We start from the raw sequence: 25,754 nt of genomic DNA, 5'->3' as shown, positions 1-25,754 counted from the left end.
GGATTCAACTTCAACAATGCTTGGTGTTAGAAAATTCTACATTTCTATCATCCTTTGTGTAAAAGGGTTTTTTTTTGCTAACCTTTCCCATTATGGCTTCTTATGGTCATCTTAAATTTGTGCCCACTTGTTATGGTCTTGCTAAGCTGTGGAAACAATTGTCTTCTTCATCTTAGCTATGTTACTCATCTCTGTTTATCTATCCCACCAGCACTTCAGCTTATGCCTTGACTAAGAAAATAAGAAATAAGAGCAGGACTAGGCCATGGACCCTCGAGCTTGCTCCTCCACTCAATAATGGCTGACCTTCTACCTCAACACTTCCCCAACCTATTTCCCCTATCACTTGATTTCCTTAGTGCCCAAAAATCTATTGATGTCGTCTTGAATATACTCAGCGACTCAGCATTCAGAGCACTCTGGGTAGAAACTTGCAAAGTTTCACAACCTTCTAAGTGAAGACATTTCTCCTCATCTCGGTCCTAAATGGTTGACTCCTTATCCTGGGCCTGTGACCCCTAGTTCGAGACTCTTCAGCCAGGGGGAAACAGCATCTCAGCAACTACCCGGTCAAGCCCACTGAGAACTTTCTATGTTTCAATGAGATCACCTCTCACTCTTCTAAACTCCAGAGACTGTGACAACCCACTCTCCGCATCCTCCTCCCCCAAGTCACGCTGCCTGCCCACCACTTCCACTTCCTTCCCCAGGTTTGCTGCAAGGAATTCAACTGTCCTCTGTTGGGTCAAGGGTGATACCAATGAGCCCCTTTCCCCACTCCCACCCCCAAACATGGCGACTGGCTACACATGAAGAAGATGGCCAAGATCACATTAGAACATTCCACTTGACAATTGTTGTGATGTGCTTCGACACTTCATATCGTACTTCTTGTGCTTCATTCCAATTATCGTCCAGTCTAAATGCAAGATGCTTTGTGTTAGTTCCCCAAATGTCCTCGTGAATCTTGTGCTTAAAGTGAGGAATGCAGTGCTGGGGAATGGAACACTTTTTCATATCAGGCACTCGCTGGTAGCAACAACTCATATATATCATGGCTAGATGCAGATAAATCTTCTACTCTGCTTCAACAAATGTGCCTCAGCTCAGCCTACTGTGACTGTGTGATATTTTCCACTCCTCACCATTATTCCATTGCCCTAAATGAGATTACCAAAGTGTGTTCATGCTATGGATCTGTTAAGAAGTGGACTGAGGCTGCCCACCTCATTTCATGTAGGGCTCTTGTACATGGAGGAGAACCTTATGGCCAGTGTCTAAGTCACTTTATGATCTAGCTCCACGGTCTTTTTTTTTTTAACTAAGAAACACAAGGCGTAAAGTTAAGGCCTATAATGGACTTTACCCATATTGGAAAGAATAGGAGCAAAGACCAGGCAAACTAGGAGGTAGTAGCTACAGTAGATTGTAAGAGGAAAGGTGGTGAGGAGATTCACAGTTTGAAAAGGCCTGGTAAAGAATAAGAAGATAAGAAATGGGAGCAGGAGGAGCCTATAAAGCCCTACGAGCCTGCTCCACCATTCAATAAGATCATCGCTGTTTTATAACCTTAACTCCACTTTCCCGTCCTATCCCCATATCCCTTGATCCCCTTATTGTCCAAATGAGTTAGAGCCAGCGGAGTGGCTGATGATTTCAACACTGTGAAGATGCAGGTAGGAGGAACAGCAGATTTTCAGCTAAGGAGGTTCAGGGGAAGAAGATTCAGAGGAGCACTGACTGTTGCCCAATTCCCTCCTGTGACTCTAAATCTGCTAAAGAATCTAGGGACTGAAAATGCACAGATGATTTTATGCGCACTCCAGGCACGTTGACAGTCTTGGAGAAAATCCTTTCCCTCAGGGCATTCATGTGAAGTTTTGGGCCAGTGTTCGTTTGGTTTTGGCTTCTCTCCTGTGCCTCTAGTTCTCTTGTGCTGCAAAGTGGGGTTTTGGACCTCATAGTGTTGCCAAACTTTGAATAATCAACCGAGTACCTTCCCTCCTCCTCAGTCACAATGGGCACAAACCTGTGGCCCCAAAGTATCTCCTCCGGCAAATAAGATGTCCTGGCTTGGGTAGTAATGCCTGTGGTCTCCACCACACCTTCAAGTATGACAACCACCTCGAGGTCTTCTTGTTGGAGGCTAGCTGCTGATAGATCGTAGAGCGGGCTCTTATCATTAATGGTGTGGCTAATGATGAGAGGGGAAACCAGGAAGATCGCATTGATGCCCACTGGGTTCTCCACTTGGATGTCAATCTGAGAGATGGGGACCACTTCTCCTTCCTGGGTGGTGGTCTTCTTCACCAGTTGCATTTGGATAGTGGCGCTGATGATCATGCTTTTTCTTAAGTCACCCACCCGGAACATAAAGCACAATTTCCCATTTCTCTGAGCGATGACTGCGTGCTTGCTGAAAATGATAGTTTCCGCCCTTCGGTTTGCCTGGGCAGTCTTCATGAAGATGCAGCCCAGCATGACAGCGTTGACAATGAGGCCCGATATGTTCTGGATGATCAGGACTGTGATGGCTAAGGGGCATTCCTCAGTCACCATTCTGCTTCCAAAGCCTATGGTCACCTGGACCTCAATGGAGAAAAGGAAGGCGGATGTGAAAGATGTGATGCTGGTGATGCAGGGAACAACACTGTCCTGTTTGGAGTCCAGGTCTCCATGAGCAAAGGCAATGAGCCACCAAAGTATTGCAAACAGCATCCAACTGCACAGGAATGACATGGTGAAGATCACAAGTGTATAAGGCCACTTGAGATCGACCAAGGTGGTGAAGACATCTTGAAGAAAGCGTCCTTGCTCTCGGATGTTCTTGTGGGCCACATTGCACCCTCCACTTTTGGCGACAAAGCGGGCTTTTCTTGACTTGGCACGGTAACGAGGCTGTGACAGGTCATCCTCTGCCAGCCTAGTCAGTAAATACTCTTCCGGAATGATTCCCTTTCTCGCCAACATTGCTCTTGTGGGTGGATATGGCTACCTATAGGACCATAATGAACATGGACAAGGGTTAATCTCTTTGCTGCCTGACTGTGCATCAATACCTCTATATTCTGGTTATTGGGCTATGTTTAGCAACATTGTAGGTGTCTGAATATTTTTCTTTTTTAATTTCTTCCTCATGCCTCTAATTTTCTCCCTCCCTTTTGTGATGGTGTTCAATACTTCACCCAAGCGAGCCAAGCCAATAAGTGGTGCCAAGCTATTCAGCTGTGCAGACCATCACAGCTAAGCCCGATTCCACCCAGCTGGTGTCATGGGTAGCAATCCAGAACAGAGAACCTGGCTGATTCTCTTTCCTGTCCTTTGCTCAGGTCTCCTCAAGCTGAGTGTGGCACTTTCACCACCATCTGGTTTGAGATTAACTCCCTCAGCACAAGAGGACGGAACCTGAGACTTTCCACATCTGTATGGCTCAGCAGCACTCCGCTGTGGGGACTTACTGACTCAGCTGTCAGCGAACCCTTCTTCAAACAAAATAGCATCTGTTTGATATAAAGGTAAAGTTTCCATGAAGGAAGAGAGAGGGAATGAGAGAAAGAAAGAACGCAAGACAGAGAAACCAATCAAACTTGCATTTCTCTGGCGCCTTTCACGACCTCAGGATGTTCCAAAGCACTTCAGAGCCAATGAAGTACTTTCGAAGTGTTGTCTCTGTTATAATGTAGGAAACGTGGCAGCCAATTTGTGCACAGGAAGCTCCCACAAACAGCGATGAGATAAATGATCAGTTATTTTTGATATATATTAACAACACAGACTTGGGTGTACAGGGCACAATTTCAAAATTTTCAGATGACACAAAACTCAGAAGTATTGTCAACTGTGGGGATAGTGATAGACTTCAAAAGGACATAGACAGACGGACATGTGACAGATGAAATTTGATGTAGGGAAGTGTGTAGTGACACATTTTGATAGGAAGAACAAGGAGAAACAATATAAAAAAAGGATACAATTCTAAAGTGGGGGCAGGAGCAGAGGGACCTGGGGTATATGTGCATAAATCATTGAAGGTGGCAGGACAGGTTGAGAAAGCGTTTAAAAAGGAATGCAGGATTCTGCGCTTTACAAATAGAGGCATGGAATACAAAAGCAAGGAGGTTATGATGGACCTTTATAAAACACTGGTTTGCCTTCAACTGGAGTATTGTGTCCAGTTCTGGGCACCACACTTTAGGAAGGATGTGAAGGCAGTAGAGTGGGTGCAGGAAATATTCACAAGAATGATTCCAGCGCGGAGGAACTTCAGTTACGTGTATCGATTGAAGAAGCTGGGATTGTTCTCCATGGAGAAGAGAAGTTTGAGAGATTTGATAGAGCTGTTCAAAATCATGAGGGATCTGGACAGAATGGTAGAGAGACACTGTTTCCATTCGTGGAAGGATTGAGAACCAGAGGAAACCCATTTAAAGACATTGGAAAAAAGAACCACAGACAACACGAGGAAAACCCTTTTTCTACAACGAGTGGTTAGGATCTGGAATACACTCCCTGAAATATGGTGGAGGCAGATTCAGTCGTGCTTTCAAAAGGTAATTGAATAAGCACCTGAAGAGAAAAGATTTGCAAAGCTATGGGGAAAGGACAGGGGAGAGGGATAAACTAAAATTCTCTTGCAGAGAGTTGGCACAGACGTGACGGGTCAAACGGCCTTCTACTGTCCTGTGACCATTCTATGATCATCTGTTTTAGCGATTTTGGTTAAGGAATAAATATCGGCCAGGACACTGGGGTGAACTCTCTTGAGTTTCTTCAAAATCATGACAATTGGATCTTTTACATCCTGAAAGGGCAGGTGGGATCTCAGTTTAACATCTCCTCCGAAAGACGGCACCTCAAACAAGGCTGTGCTCCCTCAATACTGAGACTGAGTCTAGATTTTGCGCTGAAGTTTCCTAGAATGAAACTTGAACCTATTACCTTCTGACTCACAGCTCGGAGTGTTACAACCAGCAGTCCAGTGAGAGGCGACACATTCAATAGCACAAAAACACATTGTAAAAGTTTGTGCTCAGCTCAACAGATTTTCTGACGGATATTGTTTTAAAACTTTGCATGAACACACACGTTTGAAAATAATAATTGGATAACCTGGGCCAGCGTCTGCTGAGTGTCAAACAACCATGGGGGAGATTTGAGTGGTAGGCTAATTCTGGTCAATCCCACAACTAGGGATTTTGACGCTCGTCCTCCACACTTGAGGTGTCACGCAGTCACACCTAGGATCACATTTTTTTTTTAAATCACAAACGGTGAAAGACAATCATTCAAACTTTCCCAACAGCAGAAAGGGAGAGAGGAGGAAGGAAAGTCAACCTAACCACTAAAGTCAAGGATACTGAGGTAGACCTGAAAACAATGAGCCTCTAGTTGACCCCAGAAGGAACATAATATTACCTTAGGTCTTAAAGAGACATGCTAAATTATCTACACCTACACTTTGGTAGAAGAATAATGCTTTGTATGTTACATAGTAGAATGCCTCTGTCCTATAAAAAAGGTGCAAACTTTGACCTACTGTGAACAGAGCCACAGGACTTCTGTTCATGCATGAGAGAGAGAAAGAGAGAGAAACAGAGTGGGAGAAAGGGACACTTATATATCTATAGCACTGTTCACAGTCTCAGGTTGTCCCAAAGAACTTTAAAGCCAATGTAATGCTTTTATTGTTAAGTGTAGTCGCTGTTAGTAGGAATGTAGGAAATGTATGTAAATTTCCAAAGATCCAATTGAACTTTTCTCTTTAAAAAAAAGACAAGTTTCCCTTGTGGTGTATTGGGTGGATGCTCAGTCCAATGTGATGCTGTACTCGGGTTGGAGCTCCCTGCTGTCACATGGGGTTGTGGTAGGAGGGCCCAGGGCTAGTGAGGGGGAAAATCCCCTGCTTTACCCACTCCTGGAACGTACACATGTGGACATCAGGTAAGAATAGGACTGGGTGGTATGGTGATGCCCTACAGGGTTGAATAGCCTACCAACACTCACCGTCTGAAATTCAGGCTGACGGAATAGCCATTTGGGAGCTGCACTCCAGAAAAGAGTTATTGCTGTTAGGAGAGAAAGAGGCAAGATTGGAAGTATGGATCTTGAGATCACTGTTGCATTTCAATGTAAAATACCACACATGGGGCACACGCATGCCAAAAGTCTGTGTCAGAATCTCGCCAAATAGCGAGCTTTAAATCTCAGTGTACCACAGGAGAAGGAGAGACGGGGAACTTTCTCACAAGGCAAAAGAGACAGAGAGAAAATTGGGGCAATTCATCTTTTGCTGCCCTCACAAAGGGGGAGGGGACAGGTGAGAAAATAACTATAACCAGTGTACTGTCAGCTGTGGCTCTGTTGGTAGCACTTTTGCCTCTAAATTAGAAATTTGTGAGTTCAACACCCACTCCAGACACATAAGCACAAAAATCAAGGCCGACACTCCAGTACAGTGACTGCCTTCTGGATGAGGCCCCGTTTGCCCACTCAAGTAGATGTAAAAGATCTGTTTCGAGGAAGAGCAGGGAAGGTTCTCCCCAGCGTCCAGGCTAATATTTACCCCTCAATCAACGTCACTAAAACAGATTATCTAGTCGTTATTTCATTGCTGTTTTTGGGAGCTTGCTGTGCACAAATTGGCTGCCATATTTCCTGCATTACAGCAGTGACTACAGTTCAAAAGTACTTCAGTGCTCTGAGATGTCGTGGTAGGTGCTATATAAATGCAGTATTTCTTTCTTACACTGAATTAAAGTTGTGCGATGTTTGACTTTTAAAATAATTTTAGTGTTCGGTCACATCTAATTCTGGGTACATGTGAACTGTATTCTCAATTCAACCATCACCTGATCCTCTCATTCTCATCTCAGTAAAGATGGAATGTGCTAAGCACAAACTAGCCAGGGTTTTCCCTTGTGTTATCTTGCTACGTTTTTCTGTGAACATAAAAGGACCAGAAAGCAGAACATTTACTGACCTTGAATGCAAGAGGGGCCGGATTAAAAATTGAAGCCCCCTCTGAACCTTTGTTGTTTATCTGCTGTGTTTAATTTGCTCGTTTAGATCCTCGAAGCTCGGATTCAGCATCCCTCTCGTTCAAGGACTTCCCTGGCCTCACCTGAGAGGGAAGGTCATTTTCTTAACGGCTTGTAAAAGATCGGTCCAAAAATACCAGGTACCCAGGGTTGTAGCTTGAGAGAAGTGACACAAAAGAAACCAGCTGATCCATCAATCCCCACGGAAACAAGTAATGGGTAGGACCCTTAAAGCGACGGCTTAAGGGCAAGTGGAGAATTTTATTTTGCCAAATTGCTGTGGCAGCCTGCCTTAAAGGGGAAGTACCTAACCAAAATATTAGATGAAAGATTTCCTCACAGATTCTCAGTCTCATTCGATTTGCTTTATTTGTTTGAAAATTGATGATTAGAGATAGCGAGAGGCTTCAGATTTTCCTAAGAGTTATTTCTTTGTGAAATTCTAGGGATTTACAAGAATGCTAACTGTCACTGTATAACACTCTTGTATAGTTATTCCAGGAAGCATAGTCTGTGTCACAGCTTGGCTTTCCGTTTCCTAAATTAACACAGTGACTACACTTCAAATGTGCTTCATTGGCTGTAAAGCGCTTGGGATGGACTGAGGTTGTGAAAGGCGCCACAGAAATGCAAGTTGAGAACCTACCCCGCTGACTCCTCACTGGGCTTCAGGTCATTGGCTGCTACGTGGTGTTCCACTCAATCTTTATCTGAAGTCCTGGTCATTGAGTGTGAGCAGGATATTCGACCACAATGGCATCAGAGGCTAGCCAGATTTCTTCGCAGTTCAGGAGGAGGCCATTCAGCCCATTGTGCCTGTGCTGGCTCTTTGAAAGAGCAATCCAATTGGTCCCACTCCCCCTGCTCTTTCTCCATAGCCCTGCAAATTTTCCCCCTTCAAATATTTATCCAAAAAATGAACGTTACTACTGATCTGCTTTCAGGCAGCGCATTCCAGATCACAACAATGCGCTGGGTGTTAAACAACAAATTCTCCTCATTTCGTCAATTACCTTAAATCTGTAGTCTTTCCTCCATCCCCCATTGCCCCCCGATGTCCACATGCTTGCTGTTTCCAGTAAAGAAGAGGTGTCACTGAACCGTGATTGTGATATTGAGCTCTATTGTATCACTGCAATAGTGGCTACAAGTGTCTACCCCAGCCCCCAAGGACTTTCAAGTCTATGTGACTGAATAGGAGTCTGACCACATCTATTATTTTGGGGAACTGGTGCATAAAATTCACAACGTTGCCAGCAAAATCACCATTTTGGAAACGTTCTAGGAGCTTAATAGTCAACATTTTTGTGGGATTAGGAGGAAGATCGTGCGATTTGGTCACTGAAGATCATCTGAAGAACGTGGGCACTTTTTCATTCGTCATGCTGTCTCTCATTTTCTCAGCTGATTCATTACAGGTTCAGACTGCCTTCACACTACAAGTTTAGCAATGGTGTGAAACAATTTCCACATCGCACCGATGTTAAAGATTTGTGCCACATAAACCTGGTGTCAGGGTGTGGCCCGGGTCCAGAGTGTTTTAAAGTGAGGCTTTCTCCTCCAGGCAGACCCGTGACTCCAGAAACAGCTGCATGGTATGATACAACAACAACTTGGATTTAGATAGTACCTTTATGCCACAAGGCGCTTCACAGGAGCAATTAACAGACAAAATCTGACAGCAAGCCACATAAAAGAGACATTAGGACACTTGGTCAGGGGTAGGTTTTAAGCAGCATCTTAAAGGAGAGGTGGAGAGGTTTAGGGAGGGAATTCCGGAGGTTAGGATGTAGGCAGGGCTGAAGGCATGGCTGCCAATGGTGGAGTGAAGAAAATTGTTACAGCTGTAACACTGGTGCATGATGGAACTGATTCACAGTCAAGGCAGTTTTGGTGCTCGGTGCGCCCTCAATTGTGGCTTTTGCAGTTGCAGTACCATTTGATCCCTAGTGGGGGTGATAATGGGCTCCAGGGCCCAAGCGCCACCTGCAAGAACAATGTGGTATTACACCTCTGGACAGTGAAGACTCAGGTATCATTCTTGGCCGCAATAAACAAGAACAATTTGTAAATGAACCTGCATTTCTAAGAGAGTTTCCTACAGCAGCCAATGCAAAGTAACTATTACTTAAAAGGGACATGTTTCAGTCCAATTTCTCCATTACCCTTTCATGCCATAATGCTTACTGGTATCTTTCAGTCAGTCAAGAAAGAAAAGGAATAAAAACAAGAAATGCTGGAAATAGCCAGCAGGTCTGGCAGCATCTGTGGAGAGAGAGGCAAAGTTAACGTTTCAGGTCAGTGACCGTTCTTCAGAGCTGGCAAATATTAGAAATGTGAAAGGTTATAAGCAAGTAAAGCGGGGGTGGGGCAAGAGATAACAGAGGAGAAGGTGTAGATAGGATAAGGTCACAGAATAGCTGACCAGAAGGTCATGGAGCAAAGGCAAACAATATGTACATTTCTAATATTTGCCAGTTCTGAAGAAGGGTCACTGACCTGAAACGTTAACTCTGCTTCTCTCTCCACAGATGCTGCCAGACCTGCTGACTATTTCCAGCATTTCTTGTTTTTATTTCAGATTTCCAGTATCTGCAGTATTTTGCTTTTATTTAAGAAAGAAAAGGAACCTAGGAACAGGATGAGGCCATTCAGCCCCTCAAGCCTGTTCATTGAGATCATGGCCAATCTGTGACCAACCTCCATTAAGGTCCCTTAAGGGATACCTTTGGTTCACAAAAATTTATCAATCTCAGATTTAAAATTAATAATTGATCTAGTGTCAATTGCCGTTTGTGGAAGAGAGTTCCAAACTTTGTGTGTAAAAGTGCTTCCTAATTTCACTCCTGAGTCTAATCTTTAGACTCTGCATCCTACTCCTAGATACCCCAACCAGCGGAAATATTTTCTCTCTATCTACCCTATCTGATCCCCTTAATGTCTTGAAAACTTTGATCAAATCACTTCTCCATCTTCTAAATTCTAGGAACTACAATCCGGGTGTGGGTAATCTCTCCGTAACTTAACCCTTGGAGGCCAGGTATCATTCTGCACTCCCTCCAATATATCCTTCCTAAGGTGTGGTGTCCAGAACTGCTCGTAGTAACTCGAGGTGTGGTCTAACCAGGCTTTGTACAGCTGATGCATGACTTCTACACCCTTGTATTCTAGGCCTCTAGATATAAAGGACATTTTTTTATTCTTCCATGGGATGTGAGTGTTGCTAGCATTTATTGCCCATCCCTAATTGCCCTTGAGAAGGTGGTGGTGAGCTGCCTTCTTAAACCGCTGCAGTCCATGTGGTGCAGGCATTTCCTACATTACAACAGTGACTGCACTTCAAAAGTATTTCATTGGCTGTAAAGTGCTTTGAGATGTCTGGTGGTCATGAAAGGCACTATATAAATGCAAGACTTTCATTTCTTTCTTGCATTTCATTAGCCTTTTTGATAATTTTCTGTACCTGTTCGTGCCATTTTAATGATCTATGTACCTGGACCCCTGAAGACTCTTTGGACCTCGAATACAAAATAGTATGGTTGCTGGAAATCTAAAATAAAAATAGGAAGTGCTGGAAATGCTCAGCGCTCTGGCAGCATCTATGGAGATAGAAAACGAGTTAATGTTTCAGGTCAATGACCTTTCATCAAAACGCCACTGTTTGGAGCTTTTCATGTTTATGCAGATGAATACCAGCAGCAATTTGAACCGTAAGCTAAGCAGTGCATTTTTTGGGCACAAGTTTCCCGATTGCGCCCAAAGTGCAAACTCTGCTTCCTATAGCTTGTGCCTTCCCCTTTAAGAAGCAGCTCAAAGGCTTCGGCAATCTCCGTCAGGGCTCGGGACTCCCGCCCCACCTCCTCCCTCCGCTTCGGCAATCTCCGTCAGGGCTCAGCCAGGCCGCCCCGGTTCCACTCCCACCCCCTTCGGCAATCTCCGTCAGGGCTCAGCCGGCCCGCCCCGCCCCCTCTCCCACCCTCTTCGGCAATCTCCGGGCCGCTCCGCCCGCCCCTCGTCCTTCCCCGCTTCCGCTCAGCCCCCCGCCGCGCCTTGCATCCTGGGTGTTGCAGTCTTTCCACCTGGCCCGGCGCCCTTCGCTTCCATGGCAACAGCCGCTGCCGCCAAACTACAACTCCCGGCGTGCTCGGTGGCGCCCGCGTCTGCGCGCTGGGCTGGGGGAGCCGACAGTGCATTGTGGTAAGATGGTGGCTGCTCCATTGTTCAGCTGTGTGTTTGCAAGAGAAAAAAATCCCCTGAAAGCGACTGGCGGAGGAAATCAGGCCTGAAATTCATATGTAAGGTAATAATAAACCCATCTGTGCAAAAATTAATGGGAATAGTGGGGTTTCTTTTTAGGGATTTGGGGTTTTGACTGTAATGGATTGGGAATATATTAATCACAGTGGGAGCAAAGCACCAGGACATCATTGGGGATCTCCAGGTAGGAGAGCCAGGCTATTGCAATCCACAGTAACTGAGGACATTTTAGCCCATTAGAGCTGGTGCTGCTGCTAATTTCTTCCCCCTCTTTCCTTTCCCTGGATGATTTGCAAACCACAATGATCAAGACCCAACTTTGGAAGATTGGGCATAGACCCCTCCTCCCCCACCCCTCTTAACAGGCACTGTAAGGCGCTGCTCACACCGTATCACTCAGAGGTTTGTGGTACCGTCTCACTGTTTCGCGGTGAGCGGGATGATTTGAGCGTGCCGCCCCTTCCACCCACCGTGCCTGTATCTGCAACTGTCTCGGGAGAGTTGGCAACGTAACCTTTTTTTGAGTGAAACTTAATTCCAGAATATATGCTTCTTTTAAAAGAAAGGTTTTTCATTTTTGCTTTTTTTTTTTGAAAATTGTAAATTATTAAATATCCTAGATCATAAATGTGTCAAAAATATTAAAGAATGTATGTGGATGGCTTGATTGCACTTACAGGAGCTTTGTGTCTCATTTGAAATGCTTCTGGAAGAATGGATCACTGCTATTAGCGATGTATCTAAAGTGTAGTTCTGTTCTTTTTCCATTTGCAATTTTTTTTGTACATTTTCCTCTGGTTGAGAAGACTGATGACAGAGGCTGGGGAAAAAGAGCATTTTTCTATTTCAGGCGCCCAGTGTTGGCATTAAGCATGCCCTGCAGAGTTAGAAGCAGAATAAATCGTCTTTGGCCCAACCAAGTGCCTCAGCCTAAAACTGAAGGAATAGTCTTTACTGTGCAATAGTTTAGTTTAGTTTAGTTTAGAGATACAGCACTGAAACAGGCCCTTCGGCCCACCGAGTCTGTGCCGACCATTAACCACCCATTTTATACAGATCCTACACTAATCCCATATTCCTGTCACATCCCCAACTGTCCCTATATATTTCCCTACCATCTACCTATACTAGGGGCAATTTCTAATGGCCAATTTACCTATCAACCTGCAAGTCTTTTGGCTTGAATATTTCTTGTAGCAGCTATACTCTGGTGCTGTATCAGCTAGGGACTGAATTGAGACTGCCCAAAACTCATTTCATTAAGGAATTTTACAGGCATCATATTTTCAAGGTATTAGTCTGGGCTAAATTAGAACCCAGGTTCTGGAGACGACTGGCCAGTGAATTGGACTTCCAGAAGTGTTGTCTTTAAAGAGTAAGTGATTGAAAGAAAGAGGCAACTATCACAGATTCTTTACTACTCCAGGTCTTTGACTCTAGCAGGCACGTTTGGGTGATTTTAAACTTTTCTCCTGTTCATAGAAATCCGTTTATAATCACACAGGCTCCCCTCTTGCTCTGCTGTCTTTCCATTCCCCTGTCCACTGGTTACGTTGCTGTGCTCACTGACAGGAGTTTGCGCTGTTTACTGAGGGAGCAGTGGGGTTGTTCTTTCTCTCTCTCCCAGGTCCTCGTCTCCACCCCACTGCCTCCTCTTAAAAAGCTATTTTTCAGATGTGAAGCTGCACGATAAATATCAGAAGTCCAGCCCAATCCAATTTACACACACTTTCCAGTCAACTTCACTGAATAGTGATTGGAAAGTGTGCCTGTGCATAACGTTACTGGAACAGCTATGGTACTTGATTAGTAACCCAGAGGTTGAGAGTTCAGATCCCACTCTGGCAAATAGTGAGACTGAATTCAATAAAGCTGGTAATTTGTAGGCTGGTACAGAGAAAAAATGTCCATGAAAGCTGGTGGATTGTCATCAAAACCCATGTTGTTTTCTGATATTCAAGATATTAAGGGGAACTGATAGGGAAAATAGCGAGAAACTATTTCTGGTGGTTGTGGAGTCTAGGATTCGGGGACATTGCCTTAAAAATTGGAGCCAGACCTTTCAGGAGTGAAGTTGGGAAACACTTCTACACACAAAGGGTGGTAGAAGTTTGGAACTCTCTTCCACAAATGGCAAATTGATGCTGGATCAATTGTTAATTTTAAATCTGGGATTGATATATTGTTAACCAAAAGTGTTAAGGGATATTGGGGAAAGGTGGGTATGTGGAGTTGGGTCATAGATCAGCTGTGGTTTATTGAATGGCAGAACAGGCTTGAAGGGTTAAATGGCCTCCTCCTGTTCCTATGTTCAGGGAAGATAACCTGCCTCCTCTACCTTGTCTGATTGACATGCAGAAGGTGAGGACCTTCAATATCTGTAGTGTCCTGCAGTTCTAAGTCACTCTGACTAGTATTTCATCTGAAAATGGGCCAAACTCACCAAATAGTGGCAGATGCTATGCAGCCATAGAACCAGAGCCAGTGTGTCCCTGACTAACTAGGAATGTCTGGTTTTACCAGGATTTGGGAATAAATATCCCAATGCAGAACTCTGGCAACATGCAGAGCCAGGAAAAAAGTATCTTTGGCTTTAACCAGGAGGTTCTAGAATTTGATTCTTCCCCCTCCACCCGAGTCTGTGCTGAGTTAGTTGATCTCAGCTGCAGTGAAGCCATGCTGTGGGGGCGTCATTTCCTAAATTTCAAAACTACTTCATTGGTTGTAAAGCACTTTGTGACACAGTCTCAGAAGAAGGAGTAGGCCATTTAGGACTGAAATGAGGAGGAATTTCTTCACTCAGAGGGTGGTAAATTTTGGAATTCTCTACCCCAGAGGGCTGTGCAGGCTCAGTCATTGAGTATATACAAGACAGATCGATAGATTTCTAGATATTAAAGATATCAAGGGATATGAGGATAGTGTGGGAAAATGGTGTTGAGGTAGATGATCAGTCATGAGCTAGTTAAATGGCGGAGCAGGCTCAAGGGGCTGAATGGCCTACTCCTCCTATTTCCTATATTTCTATGTCCTGAGTTTGTGAAAGGTGCTAGAGGAATGCAAGTCTTCCTTTCTTTTTTTATATTAAAGTTTAAATTCTTCTTCCCATTGATTTTCATCTATTTCATGATGCTGGTACTAACCGATCTTGATCTGATTTAGGATTTGTCTAGTCGTTGAACAACTCTAAGAATAGCCCTTTCCAAACATTCAGTCGACCCACCCCACACATTCAAACAGGGTTAGAAATATAAGCATCAATAGGACTGGAGTTACCTCAGCATTGAGTGCTGGATTGGAGAGCTTGGGGTCAGCATGTCTCTGTGGGGGTGCAGTCTGGACCTCTCTCATTTTGGCTGTAATAAAAAGACCACTGGGTGAGATGATCAGTGGGCACACAGCAGCTATTAAACTATAGCCTCCATTTACATTCAGGAGAGAAAGGGAGAAGATTGACCCCTTCCTAAGGCACTATTGGTGAAGAGGATGATCAAGTTTGCTGTTCTTGTAACCTGGGGAATATTTATAGAGCGCCTTGTATATAAAATAAAGAAACTTTCTTCCTGGTCATCGCAGAGATTGGAGTTTGAAATGGACAGTCATTGACCTGTCTCTGACTAACTCATTCGTCCCCAGGACCTCAGAACTTAGAGTCCTTTACCTCCCTCAGTATTCCCTTTGGCCCAAAATCATCAGGCTTCTCTTCATGATTCACCTCATCTTTTGTCCCACTCCTCCCAACCTTGGTGTCTGCACTACAGGCCTTGGATGTTGGATTTTCTTAAAATAAACAGAATAAACAAACAACTAAATTGAGTGGCTGCACCTCAACCAAGTGAAGTTTGACACCACGAACCAGGCAGATTGTTCCAACGTCTTAAAGACTGCGGCAGTCTGACACCATTTCAAATTGACTTGGCCTGTTGCTGGGTCTTGGCTTATAATTAGAGGTGGTTCTATAGCACCTCATTCAAATGGCCGTCTTGCCTGTGTGAACCCAAACAGTGAGTGTTGGAAGGTCATTCCACTGCTGACGGCATCACAGACATGTCCCGATCCAGTTCTCACCCAACTTCCACATGCGTGTGCATTTTTCCAAGAGGAAGTCACTGGGCAGCCTTCAGGAACGAGTACAATAAGCACACAGGATTTTTACTCAACAATAAAAGCCTGAGCTATTCGGGTATAGTCAAGTCGCAGGACCATGCTGAAAGCTGGTAGACTACCCTATCTGATAGAAGTTTGACAGAGCAGTGGAGCCATGTGTAAAGATTCTGATACACTGAGAGTAACTAATTTTAAGCGGTGAGATTGGCTGAGCAAGGATGTTTCCACTTATGGGGGAGACCTAAACTAGGTGATGATAAATACAAGATAGTCACGAATAAATCCAATAGGAAACTCAGGAGAAACTTCTTTATCCAGAGAGTGGTGAGAATGCAGAACATAGGGAGTGGTTGAGGTGAATGGCATAGATACATTTAAGGGAAAGCTAGATAAACACATGAGGGAGAAAGGAATAGAAGGATATGCTGATAGAGTGAGATAAAGTAATGTAGGAGGAGGTTCATGTGGAGCATAAACACTGACATAGACCCAGTTGGGCCAAATGGCCTGTTTCTGTGCTATAAATGTTTTGTGATTGTCTGTCTGTTAAATAATTTGTACTTATTTGTGAGGTTTCTTTTTAAATCTTCTAACTTATTTCTTCTGTTTTCTCCTGTTCCTTTGGAGGCTGCTGACTGCACCAGTGACAGCAGCACTGAGAAACCCCAGCAGAACATTTACCACCTGTGAGCTTAGGCAGCTATTTGACCACAGGGAGCGGCAAAGCCTAGCCAGCTGCGACCCTCACTGGACATTCGGCACATGCACCTTTCAGGCTGATCTTTTATTCGTTCCCCAGCCCTGTTGGTACTGAGGCGAATTGGCAATGCTTGAATTGCAACACCAGCTGAAATAAGCTAACTGAGTAGAGACTGAACTTGTGGCCTTCCTGTTCTGTGTGTCTCTGTTCCTCACCTCTTACTTTTCTAGTCATCAGTGGACCTCAGTGGTGATTGCTCTACTTTGAAAAGGGATCCAATCAATCCACGCCTGGGTGACTCTCTTCTGGAGCGCCTGTCTGTCCATGAAGCACGCTGATGTCTGGGTCACAGGATCGTAACCATTTACTGTTCATTTTCATTCACAGGTTCTAGATTTTTGTGCAGGTAGTTACTGACAGGCCCCTGACTGGTATAGCCTACTGCTTTGAGTCTAATTGATGCTATCCCATCACTGTATGACTGATAACACTACAATACTGTGACAGACTGACCCCATGGTAGTGTAGTCTTGTCACTCTGTGATGACGAACCTCAAAGTGGTGCAGTCTTGTTGCTGTGTGAGGCATAGGAATGTAGGATGTCGGAGCAGGAATAGGCCATTCGGCCCTTCGAGCCTGCTCCGCCATTTGATAAAATCATGGCTGATCTGGTTGTGGTCTCAACTTCACCTTCCTGTCTGCGCACCCCCCCAATAACCTTTAACTCCCTTGTCTATCAAAAATCTATCCAACTCAGCCTTGAATAAATTCAATGACCTACTTTCTGGAGAAGAGAATTCCATAGACTAAAGACCCTCAGAGAAAAAAAATTCCTCATCTCCATCTTAAAATGGAGACCCCTTATTATTAAACTGTGTCTCCGAGTTCTAGTCTCTCTCACAAGAGGAAATACCTTCCTGCTATTTACTCTATCAAGTCCCCTCAGGATCATGTCTGATTCAGTAAGATCATTTCTCATTCTTCTAAACTCCAGTGCGTATAGGACCAAACTGTTCAACCTTTCTTTATAAGATAAGGCTTTCATCCCTGGAATGAGTCAAGTGTACCTTCTCTGAACTGCTTCTAATACAATTATATCCTTTTTCAAATAAGGAGACCAGAACTGTGCACAGCACTGCAGATGTGGTCTCACCAAGGCCCTGTACAGCTGCAGTAAAACTTACCCACTTTTATACTCAATTCCCCTTGTGATAAGTGCATTCCTATGTACTTTGAATGAGGAGTATATTAGCATTTTATACCTAGTAATGCTGCCCTAGGCCTGCTAAATATCTTCTGGAAATGCTTCTGTTCAGTAATGCACTCGCTGTGTATGATAACACCAGAGAGGAGAGGTATGTACAGTACATGACAACCCTGCCAGAACTTAGAATTTCCCTGTTGGATGTGCTGCACTCTTAACATTTCACGGTGTTAACTCAGTATTGAGTTCATTCTGAGTGCTGCAGTCCTTCACCTCATCACTGAAGATTGAGGCTGATTTATCCCCAAAAAATTGGGTCTTTTTGTTATATTTGAGAGGCTGAAATTACTGATGCCTCCAGTAATTTGACTTAGGCTATCAGGTGAATGGTCAGTGATCTAGCTTCAAAGAGAAGCCTGTTTTGGGGGGTGGGGTTGTGGGGGTAATACTATGAAAGGCCAAGTCCCATAGTGCAAGTTACCGCAAAGATTAGGAGGAATGAAATGGTTAAGTAACGCCAGGGTTGGGTTTTAAAAGCTTGAAAGACCATGGGAGGAAGAGAAGACCCAGAAAAGTAAGGCGTGCCATAGTTTGAACCCCTAGGAAGGATTGAGTTTGAATAGGAAATGGGGGTGCACTGTCTAGATTGTAACACAATGCAACATTAAGACTGCAGCACATTCAAGAACTTTGGGCAGGGATTTTTCCACTTTCATAAGTTCTCAAAATTGTCCCCACATGCCACCTCCCCTCCCTGCCCCCCCCACCCCCTCCCCCCGTCAAGCAACAGCATTCCACTGCTCACTGGGGAGAGAGAAATAACAGTGCAGAAAGTATAAGAAGCTGAGAAAATCTGGCTGTGTAGTCAATGCCACAATGGGAAAGCTTGATCATATGTAACTACTGGTGTAACACTCCAAACTTATAGTGTGAGTGGTGTAGGGATGTAAATGTTATTTTAATTCATCTTTAATGCAGTGCAATTGTAACTTGAGTTCCATAAAGCTACAATGAAGTGAGAAAGACATGCATTTCTATAGAGCATTTCACATCCACAGGACATCCCACACTCTTCACAGTGACTCAAGTACTTTTTAAAGTGTTGTCACTGTTGTCATGTAGGGAAACAAATATAATACGAAATGACTATATTTGGAAATTTGCAGCAAATTCCTGCTATTAGGGACATCTTAGCTGGTCCAGCTTTTACAGCGCTGGTCCGGTCACACCTTAAGTACTTTAATCCGGTTCTGGTCACTGAGACGCAAAGAAAACATTCAGAGGATGGAGATGATGACGAGAAGAGGCTTATAGATCTGGGTGCTTTGATTCACAATTAATCCACCAACGCAGCAATCCCTTTCCAAACCTACAAATGTGCAACACTTTAACAGGAAAAAAACAAGTGAAAAAGTCAGAGGCTTAAGTTCTGAGGAAAGGCTGGAAAAATGTGGGCTATATGAAGTATAGGTATAAGATATTTGAATTACTACACGCTATAGAAAAGACCACCTGGAGTGTGTTTTCGAGGTAAATCTTGAAAGTATGACAAATTTGGGAGGGGCACATGGTCAAACTGCCAAAGGGTAAATTCAGGACTGGTGTCAGGAAATTCTTCACATTAAGTATAATATTGTGGAAGTAAATATCCTAGTCATTTAGGAGACAGTTGAATTCTACGATAGCGGGTGAAAAAGTTTTTCTAGCTGGTCAAATGGCTTTCCTTATCCATTTTGTGGGTCTGAAAGGTTGATGACACTGAACGAAGGTTGCAGATGTTGGCTTTTATGAAGTTAATGTCCATTGATCAGATTGATAGAAGGATAGTTATTTGTTTTGCTCATTTTAAGTTGCTCTCACTGAGCTAAATGAACCATCTCAGACCAATTAGGGCAGGCCTAACCAAGTAGGCAACACAGATAGCCCCTCTGTTCAGGCAGCTTGGAAATAAAAAAAACCTGCATCTCTATAGCACCTTTCACTACCTCAGGACATCCCAAAGCGCTTTACAACTAATGAAATACATTTTGAAGCTGAGTCACTGTTATTATGTAAGGAAACGACAATTTGCACACAGCAATGAGATAAATGACCAACTAAACTGCTTTAGGTGTTTGTTGAGGAATAAATATCGTCCAGGACACTGGAGAGAGTTTCCCCTGTGCCATGAGATCTTTATCATCCACCTGAGAGAGCCGTCGGGACCTCGCTTTAACGTCTCATCTAAAAGTCGGCACCTCTGACAATTCAGCACTCCCTCAGTACCACACTGGAGTACTGAATCCCTTTGATTGAAGTACAGGTGACAATAATGGGTGGTAGCATTTTGAGGCAACAAATTCAGAGTAAGACCCAAGAAACAAATTAGTGCATCGTTAATAGTTCACAGAATCGTGACAGCACAGAAGGAGGCCATTCAGCCTGTCGTCTCTGTGCTGGCTCTCCGAAAGAGCAATTTACCTAGTGCCACTCCCCAGCCCTGAACATTCTTCCTTATCAGTTAACAATCCAATTCCCTCTTGAAGGCCTCGATTGAACCTGCCTCCACCAATCTCTCAGGCAGTGCATTCCAGATCCTAACCACTCACTGCATGAAAAAGGTTTTTCCTCATGTCATCATTGCTTCTTTTGCCCATTACCTTAATTCTGTGCACTCTTGTTCTCGATCCATCCACCAATAGGAACAGTTTTTCCCTATCTACCCTGTCCCGACCCCTCATGATTTTGAATACCTCTATCAAATCACCTCTCGGCCTTCTCCAAGGAAAACAGTACCAACTTCTCCAATCTACCCACATAACTGAAGTTCCTCATCCCTGGAACGATTATCGTGAACATTTTCTGCATTCTGTCCAATGCCTTCGCATCTTTCCTAAAGTATGGTGCCCAGAACTGGGCACAATACTCCAGCTGAGGCCTCACCAGTGATCTATACAAGTTTAACAGCTATAACTTGCTTTTATACTCTATGCCGCTATTAATAAAGCCCAGGATACTGTATGCTTTATTAACTGCTCTCTCAATCTGCCCTTCAATGATTTTCGCACGTATATATCCAGGCCCCTCTGCTCCTTTAGAATTGCACCCTTTATTTTATATTGTCTCCCTTCGTCTTCCTACCAAAATTAATTACTTTACACTTTTCTGCCTTAAGTTTCATCTGCCACTTGTCGAACCATTGCACCAACCTGTTTATGTCCTTTTGAAGTTCTACACTATCCTCCTCACAGATCACAATGTTTCCAAGTTCCAAGTCTCAGAATAAGGTGCAGGCCATTTAAGGCTGAGATGAGGAGGAATTTCTTTACTCAGAGGGTGGTGAATCTGTGGAATTCTCTATCCCAGAGGGCTGTGGAAGCTCAATCATTGAGCATGTTCAAGACAGAAATCGCTAGATAAATGGATAATATCAAGGGATATGTGGATAGTGCGGGAAAGTGGCATTGAGGTAGATGATCAGCCATGATCTGATTGAATGGCGGAGCAGGCTCGATGGGCTGAATGGCCTTCCCCTGCTCCTATGTTCCTAGTTAAGCATGATAAACGCTTGAGAGAGAAAGGAATAGAAAGATATGCTGATGGGGTGAAATTAAATTGGGTGGGAGGAGGCTCGAGTGGAGCATAAACAATGCTAAGGACCATTTATGCTGAATGGCCTTTTTCTGTGGTGTAGACTCGATGCGGCACAGGCTAGATAGAATCATAGAATAGTTACAGCACAGAAGGAGGCCATTCAGCCTATCGTGTCCTTGCCGGTTCTCTGTGACAGCAAATCAGCTAGTCCCACTCCCCCTCCTTTTCCCCGAATACATGCAAATCTTTTTTTTCTTCAGATAATTATCCAATTCCCTTTTCAAAGCCACGATTGAATCTCTCAGGCCGTGCATTCCAGATCCGAACCACTCTCTGCTTAAAAATGTTTTTCCTCATGTTGCCTTTACTGGTGGGACATCTTCGCTTCGTGAAACTTGTATCTTCCTTCTCATGCCATTCTTTCATTTCTAACTGTGTTGTTGACCTAGCAATGAGCTCCCTGGCCTTTTATTTGTAGTTTTACCCTGATGGTTCCTGAGTCCTAATCCCCTGGGATAGTTTCAAGGTCATCAGTAAACCTCATATAAAGTCACCACCTCCTGTCTCTCTAGAAGACTGGGGAAAAGACTTCATCCATTGTGCAGGCTGCTGCCAAAGTTCAAAAGGAAAAAGTCAGAACTTGCATTTATAGAGCACATTTCAGTTGGTCCAAAGCACTTTACAGCCAATGAAGTCTTTTTTGGAAATGTTATAGGAATCTCAGCAGCTAATTTGCATACAGCAGGACCCCATAAACAGCAAGGTGATAAATGATCAGATTTTCTGTCTTTAATGATGTTGGTTGAGGGATAAATATTGACCCAGGACACCGGGGAGAACTCCCCTGCTCTACATCAAAGTTATTTCAACGGTTATAAGAAAGTAGAAGAGTAGACAAAGTGAATATGAAGCCAGTAGTGATGGGAGATTTCAAGCCTGGGCTTTAAAGATTTGTGCAGGGAAAGGAAGTTGGAGGATGGTGGCACAGTTTGGGGGATAGGATAGAATGGGTTAGAGCAGAAAAGCAGTGGAAGAAATTTGATTTCAACAAAGTGAGAATGTAGGAGGATGGAAGATTGGGTAGGGTACCAAAGTTGTGTATCAATAAGTGTCTGTGTATTCTGCTTAAAGCCACGTTTACTCAGTATATGGAGACTTACCCCATTATTTCATTGGAACTGAAGTTTTCATCTCGCCAATAACTGAGGAATTTTTCCTGTAATTCTAACGCAGAGATTCTGACATGTCTAACTAATTAACTAACCAATGGGTTGAGTTGGTTTCTCTATTTTTAAAAACATATTGTTCAAAGGATTGGGAGTCTGAAAAAAAGCTTTCGTTCCAAACATGCCCACAATTTCTCATAGATCTCATCAAGCTCCTCGTCCCATCCGGCAAAACCTTAAGTCTTCCAAACCATATCTAATTGCCTCTCGAACGCATGATACTCTCCAATGGAGTACAAAGGGATCATCCTAAGTTTGGTATGTTTTCTTAAATAAAAGCAGAGAGGTAGGAATTGGACCTTGTTGCCCCTGTTTTGGGGGCGGAAAATTGGTGGGGGGAGGTAACCCATGCCCCGTCAACGACTTAAATACACTCGACCCCTTATTCAGTCAGGCCATTTTTCAAGCGCCCATGTGAGCCACCTGAAACAGTTGATAGGCCCCTTCGAATATATTAATGAGGGGCCTAAAAAAAATGTAGGCCCTCTTCCTGATTTAGAATGGTCTGAGAGAACTAGGACCCACCTCGGCTCCTATTTCCTATTTTCCCAAGGTATGAACTGCAAATTTTGAAATTATGTCCTGTACACCAAACTCTAGGTCGTTGGATTAGTTTACTGGATTATCTTTTTTTTCCCTGTAATTTCCAAGCTATCAATGATGTATTAGAATCTTGGGTGTAGTGTGACCTTCCTTTTAAATTTTGGACTTCCTGTCACAATTTGACGTCATCCTTCAGAAATCACATTTTGGTGTTTCCTCCGACTAGTAGTGAACAATGCCAAAGGAGATCTGATAACTCACTTTTTTACAGATGCAACAACAACTTGCATTTATATAGTGCATTTAACATAGCAAAACATCCCAAGGTGCTTCGCAAGCATATTAATCAAAATTTGACACTGAGCCACAGCAGGAGATAGGAGGACAGATGGCCAAAAGCTTGGTCAGAGCAACAGGTTTTAAGGAGCGCATCAAGAGTAGAGAGAGGTGAAGAGGTTTATGGAGGGAATTCCAGAGTCTAGAGCCCAGGCAGCTGAAGGCACAGCCACCAATGGCTGAGCGCAGTGAATGCTATGGGGGCACCATTTCCTAAATTTCAAAAGTACTTCATTGGCTGTGAAGCATTTTGTGACAAAGTCTCAGTAAGGGGTTAGGACTGAGATGAGGAGGAATTTCTTCACTCAAGGGGTGGTGAATCCTTGGAATTCTGTACCCCAGAGGGCTGTGGAGGCTCAGTCATTGAGTATATTCAAGACATATGGATAGATCTCTAGATATTAAAGGCATCAAGGAATATGGGGATAGTGCAGGAAAATGGCTTTGAGGTAGAAGATCAGCCATCATCTAGCTGTTGGCGGAGCAGGCCCAAGGAGCCAAATGGCCTACTCCTATTTCCGATGTTCCTAAATCTTAAAATTCTGGGTGCCTCTGAGCTACAGCATTTTCCAATCTGCAGCACTTAAACTGATTGATCTGAGCCTGTGTTTACTTAACAACAATTAGACTTCAATAAAAGCAAAATACTGCAGATGCTGGAAATCCGAAATAAAAACACAAAGTGTTGGAAATACTCAACAGATCAGGCAGTATCTGTGGAGAGAGAAGCAGAGTTAATGTTTCAGGTTGCTGTCCTAATGAAAGGTCACTGACCTGAAATGTTAACTCTTCTCTCTCCACAGATGCTGCCAGGCCTGCTGAGTTTTTCCAGCACTTTCTGTTTTTATTAACAATTAGACTTTGTTGCACAAAAGGCTGGTCTTTCGCAGCACAATAATACTTTTATGTTGCATTCTTTTTAAACAGCATGTCATCCTTACAACCCCTTACTTATCAATTGTATCTCATTTCTGCAGCAGTTCCCCTCCTGATCCAGAATTATGGAAGATGATGAAAACCAGGATCCACAGCAGAGCGAGACTCCAGGGAATGAATCGGGATTGGATCAGTGCACTGAATCGCACAGGGAGAGAGGTACCATAAAACAGTCTCTTCATTTAGTTCTGCCAATTTTCTGCCCCACCCTGAAGGTACTAATTCCACTAACACCTGGTACCTCACCCAAGTGGGAATTCTCCATGTCTGAGTTAAGATGGTTATTGTTGGCAGACTAATTGTCCATAGATGAAGAGCTGATGGTGGAGGGGGTGGTTGCGGTGGGGTTAGGGACAGGAGGAGACCACTCAGCCCCTCAAACCTGTTCCTCCATTCAATTTGATCATGGCTGATCTGTGTCTCATCTCCATCTACCTACCTTGCTTCCTTCACCCTTAATACCCTTATCGAACAAAAATCTACCAAATTCAGTTTTGACACTTTCAATCGCGCTCCCCCCATCCACACACCCCCAAAGCCTCAAAAGTCTCTTTGGGGGGAGACTTCCAGATTTCCACTGTCTTTTGTGTGAAAAAGTGCTTCCGAACCTGAGGAACATCAGCCTGTCTTCCTGCTCCTGTTTTGAAAAGAAAAACGTTGTTTATTTTCCACATTGGCTGCCAATGAGGAAATATTCCATGGTGGATGTGCAGTAGTGATCCAGGCCCACATGGTGTCAGTGTTTGGTCACAGGAGCGTCTGTGTGATTCTTACTGGGTTTTTATGGTGTTGCACAGTGACTGGATACTGTACTAAGTTAGATACTTGTTAGACCTGACTTCAAATTTAGTCCAGATCAAGGCTGCAAGGCTCTTGCGTAAAACGAGTCAGGTGCTTGTATTCCTGTCTCAGTAGGCATTTGCCCATAGCACAAAACTCTGCCTAAGTTGGCATCTGCCTCTCATCAGCCTAACCAACTGCTGCCACCTGTTTCCTTTGGCTCCACCATCGTGGCCATATTGGGAGAGCCACCTCTTCTACGGTTTTGCTTTCTCGAAGCTCATGTTTTATTTTGTAAACTGCTAAGAAACGCAAAAATCCGTAAATCCCAAATCCAACCCAGACTTGAATGCCGGAAATCTGATGAGAGGTCATTGACCTGAAACGTTCACTCTTTGTTTTTCTCTCTCTGCCGATGCTGCCTGGCATGCTGAGCATTTCCAGCATTAACTGTTCTTGTTTCAGATTTACAGCATCCACGGTGTTTTGCTTTTGTTTTTTTAAATACTAGAGAGGCTCTTTTTTAGCATCATTTGGATGGGATAAAGGTTGCCCTATTATTTTTTACTTCTCTATACCTGTTTTGTCTTTCTGTTTTATCAATGGTGCTATGGTCAGTCTGCTTCTGAACTTTCCTCTTTTCTCAACTATGTCATGCCACATGCTCTTCCTCCTCCTGTGTCCTCACTGTATTACTTACCACACAGTCTTCGCTGTTCGTCTTTCCCAGAAGCAGGTGGAACTCCTCACGTCCATCAATCTTCCGTTCCTTCCACAGTCGTCTTGAATTTTTATAGATTTTTTGCAGTCTACTTGTCATCAGCTAACCAATGCTTCCCAATTTACCTCATCTCTTTTCTTTTCAATGTTGGTGCTGTCTTATCTTATCAACTTTAGTCCTTCAGGTCAGTTTCTCAATTGAAAGGGAAGAAATGGCAGCCTTGCTCAGAGGAACCTGAGCTACTTGCATTTATATCGAACCTATAACGTAGTAAAACACCCCAAGATGCTTCTCAGGCAGACTAGTGAGGAAAGTGGAAAACTGTCCCACTGTA

The 25,754-nt window shown here is 43.8% G+C and overlaps 2 protein-coding genes across 6 annotated transcripts in view; one reads left to right on the top strand and one right to left on the bottom strand.

Annotated features, from left to right (window-relative positions):
- Window positions 1-1,419: 1,419 nt before the first annotated feature.
- On the bottom strand, window positions 1,420-7,151 carry LOC137353458 (ATP-sensitive inward rectifier potassium channel 11-like). The gene is made up of 2 exons (XM_068019765.1): window positions 6,980-7,151; window positions 1,420-2,995 (listed from the first exon to the last, which is right to left on the bottom strand). Exon 2 carries the CDS (start codon window positions 2,968-2,970, stop codon window positions 1,726-1,728), a length of 1,245 nt encoding a protein of 414 aa, XP_067875866.1. The 5' UTR covers window positions 2,971-2,995; window positions 6,980-7,151; the 3' UTR covers window positions 1,420-1,725.
- Window positions 7,152-11,228: 4,077 nt separating this feature from the next.
- scaf1 (SR-related CTD-associated factor 1) overlaps window positions 11,229-25,754 on the top strand; it is a 37,221-nt gene continuing 22,695 nt past the window's right edge. For 2 of the 5 annotated variants that reach the window (XM_068019764.1, XM_068019759.1), the window contains exons 1-2: window positions 11,229-11,337; window positions 23,961-24,078. In XM_068019764.1, coding sequence (XP_067875865.1) covers window positions 23,985-24,078 — 94 coding nt within the window. In that variant the 5' untranslated portion in view covers window positions 11,229-11,337; window positions 23,961-23,984. The remainder of the gene's footprint in view (window positions 11,338-23,960; window positions 24,079-25,754) is intronic. The other 3 variants (XM_068019762.1, XM_068019761.1, XM_068019760.1) reach the window with 3 other exon arrangements.

The sequence above is a fragment of the Heterodontus francisci genome, chromosome 41 (genome assembly GCF_036365525.1).
Source record: "Heterodontus francisci isolate sHetFra1 chromosome 41, sHetFra1.hap1, whole genome shotgun sequence".
Lineage (NCBI taxonomy): Eukaryota > Metazoa > Chordata > Chondrichthyes > Heterodontiformes > Heterodontidae > Heterodontus > Heterodontus francisci.
The sequence above is the reverse complement of the archived record's forward strand: the minus strand, read 5'-3'. Positions and strand labels throughout refer to the sequence as shown.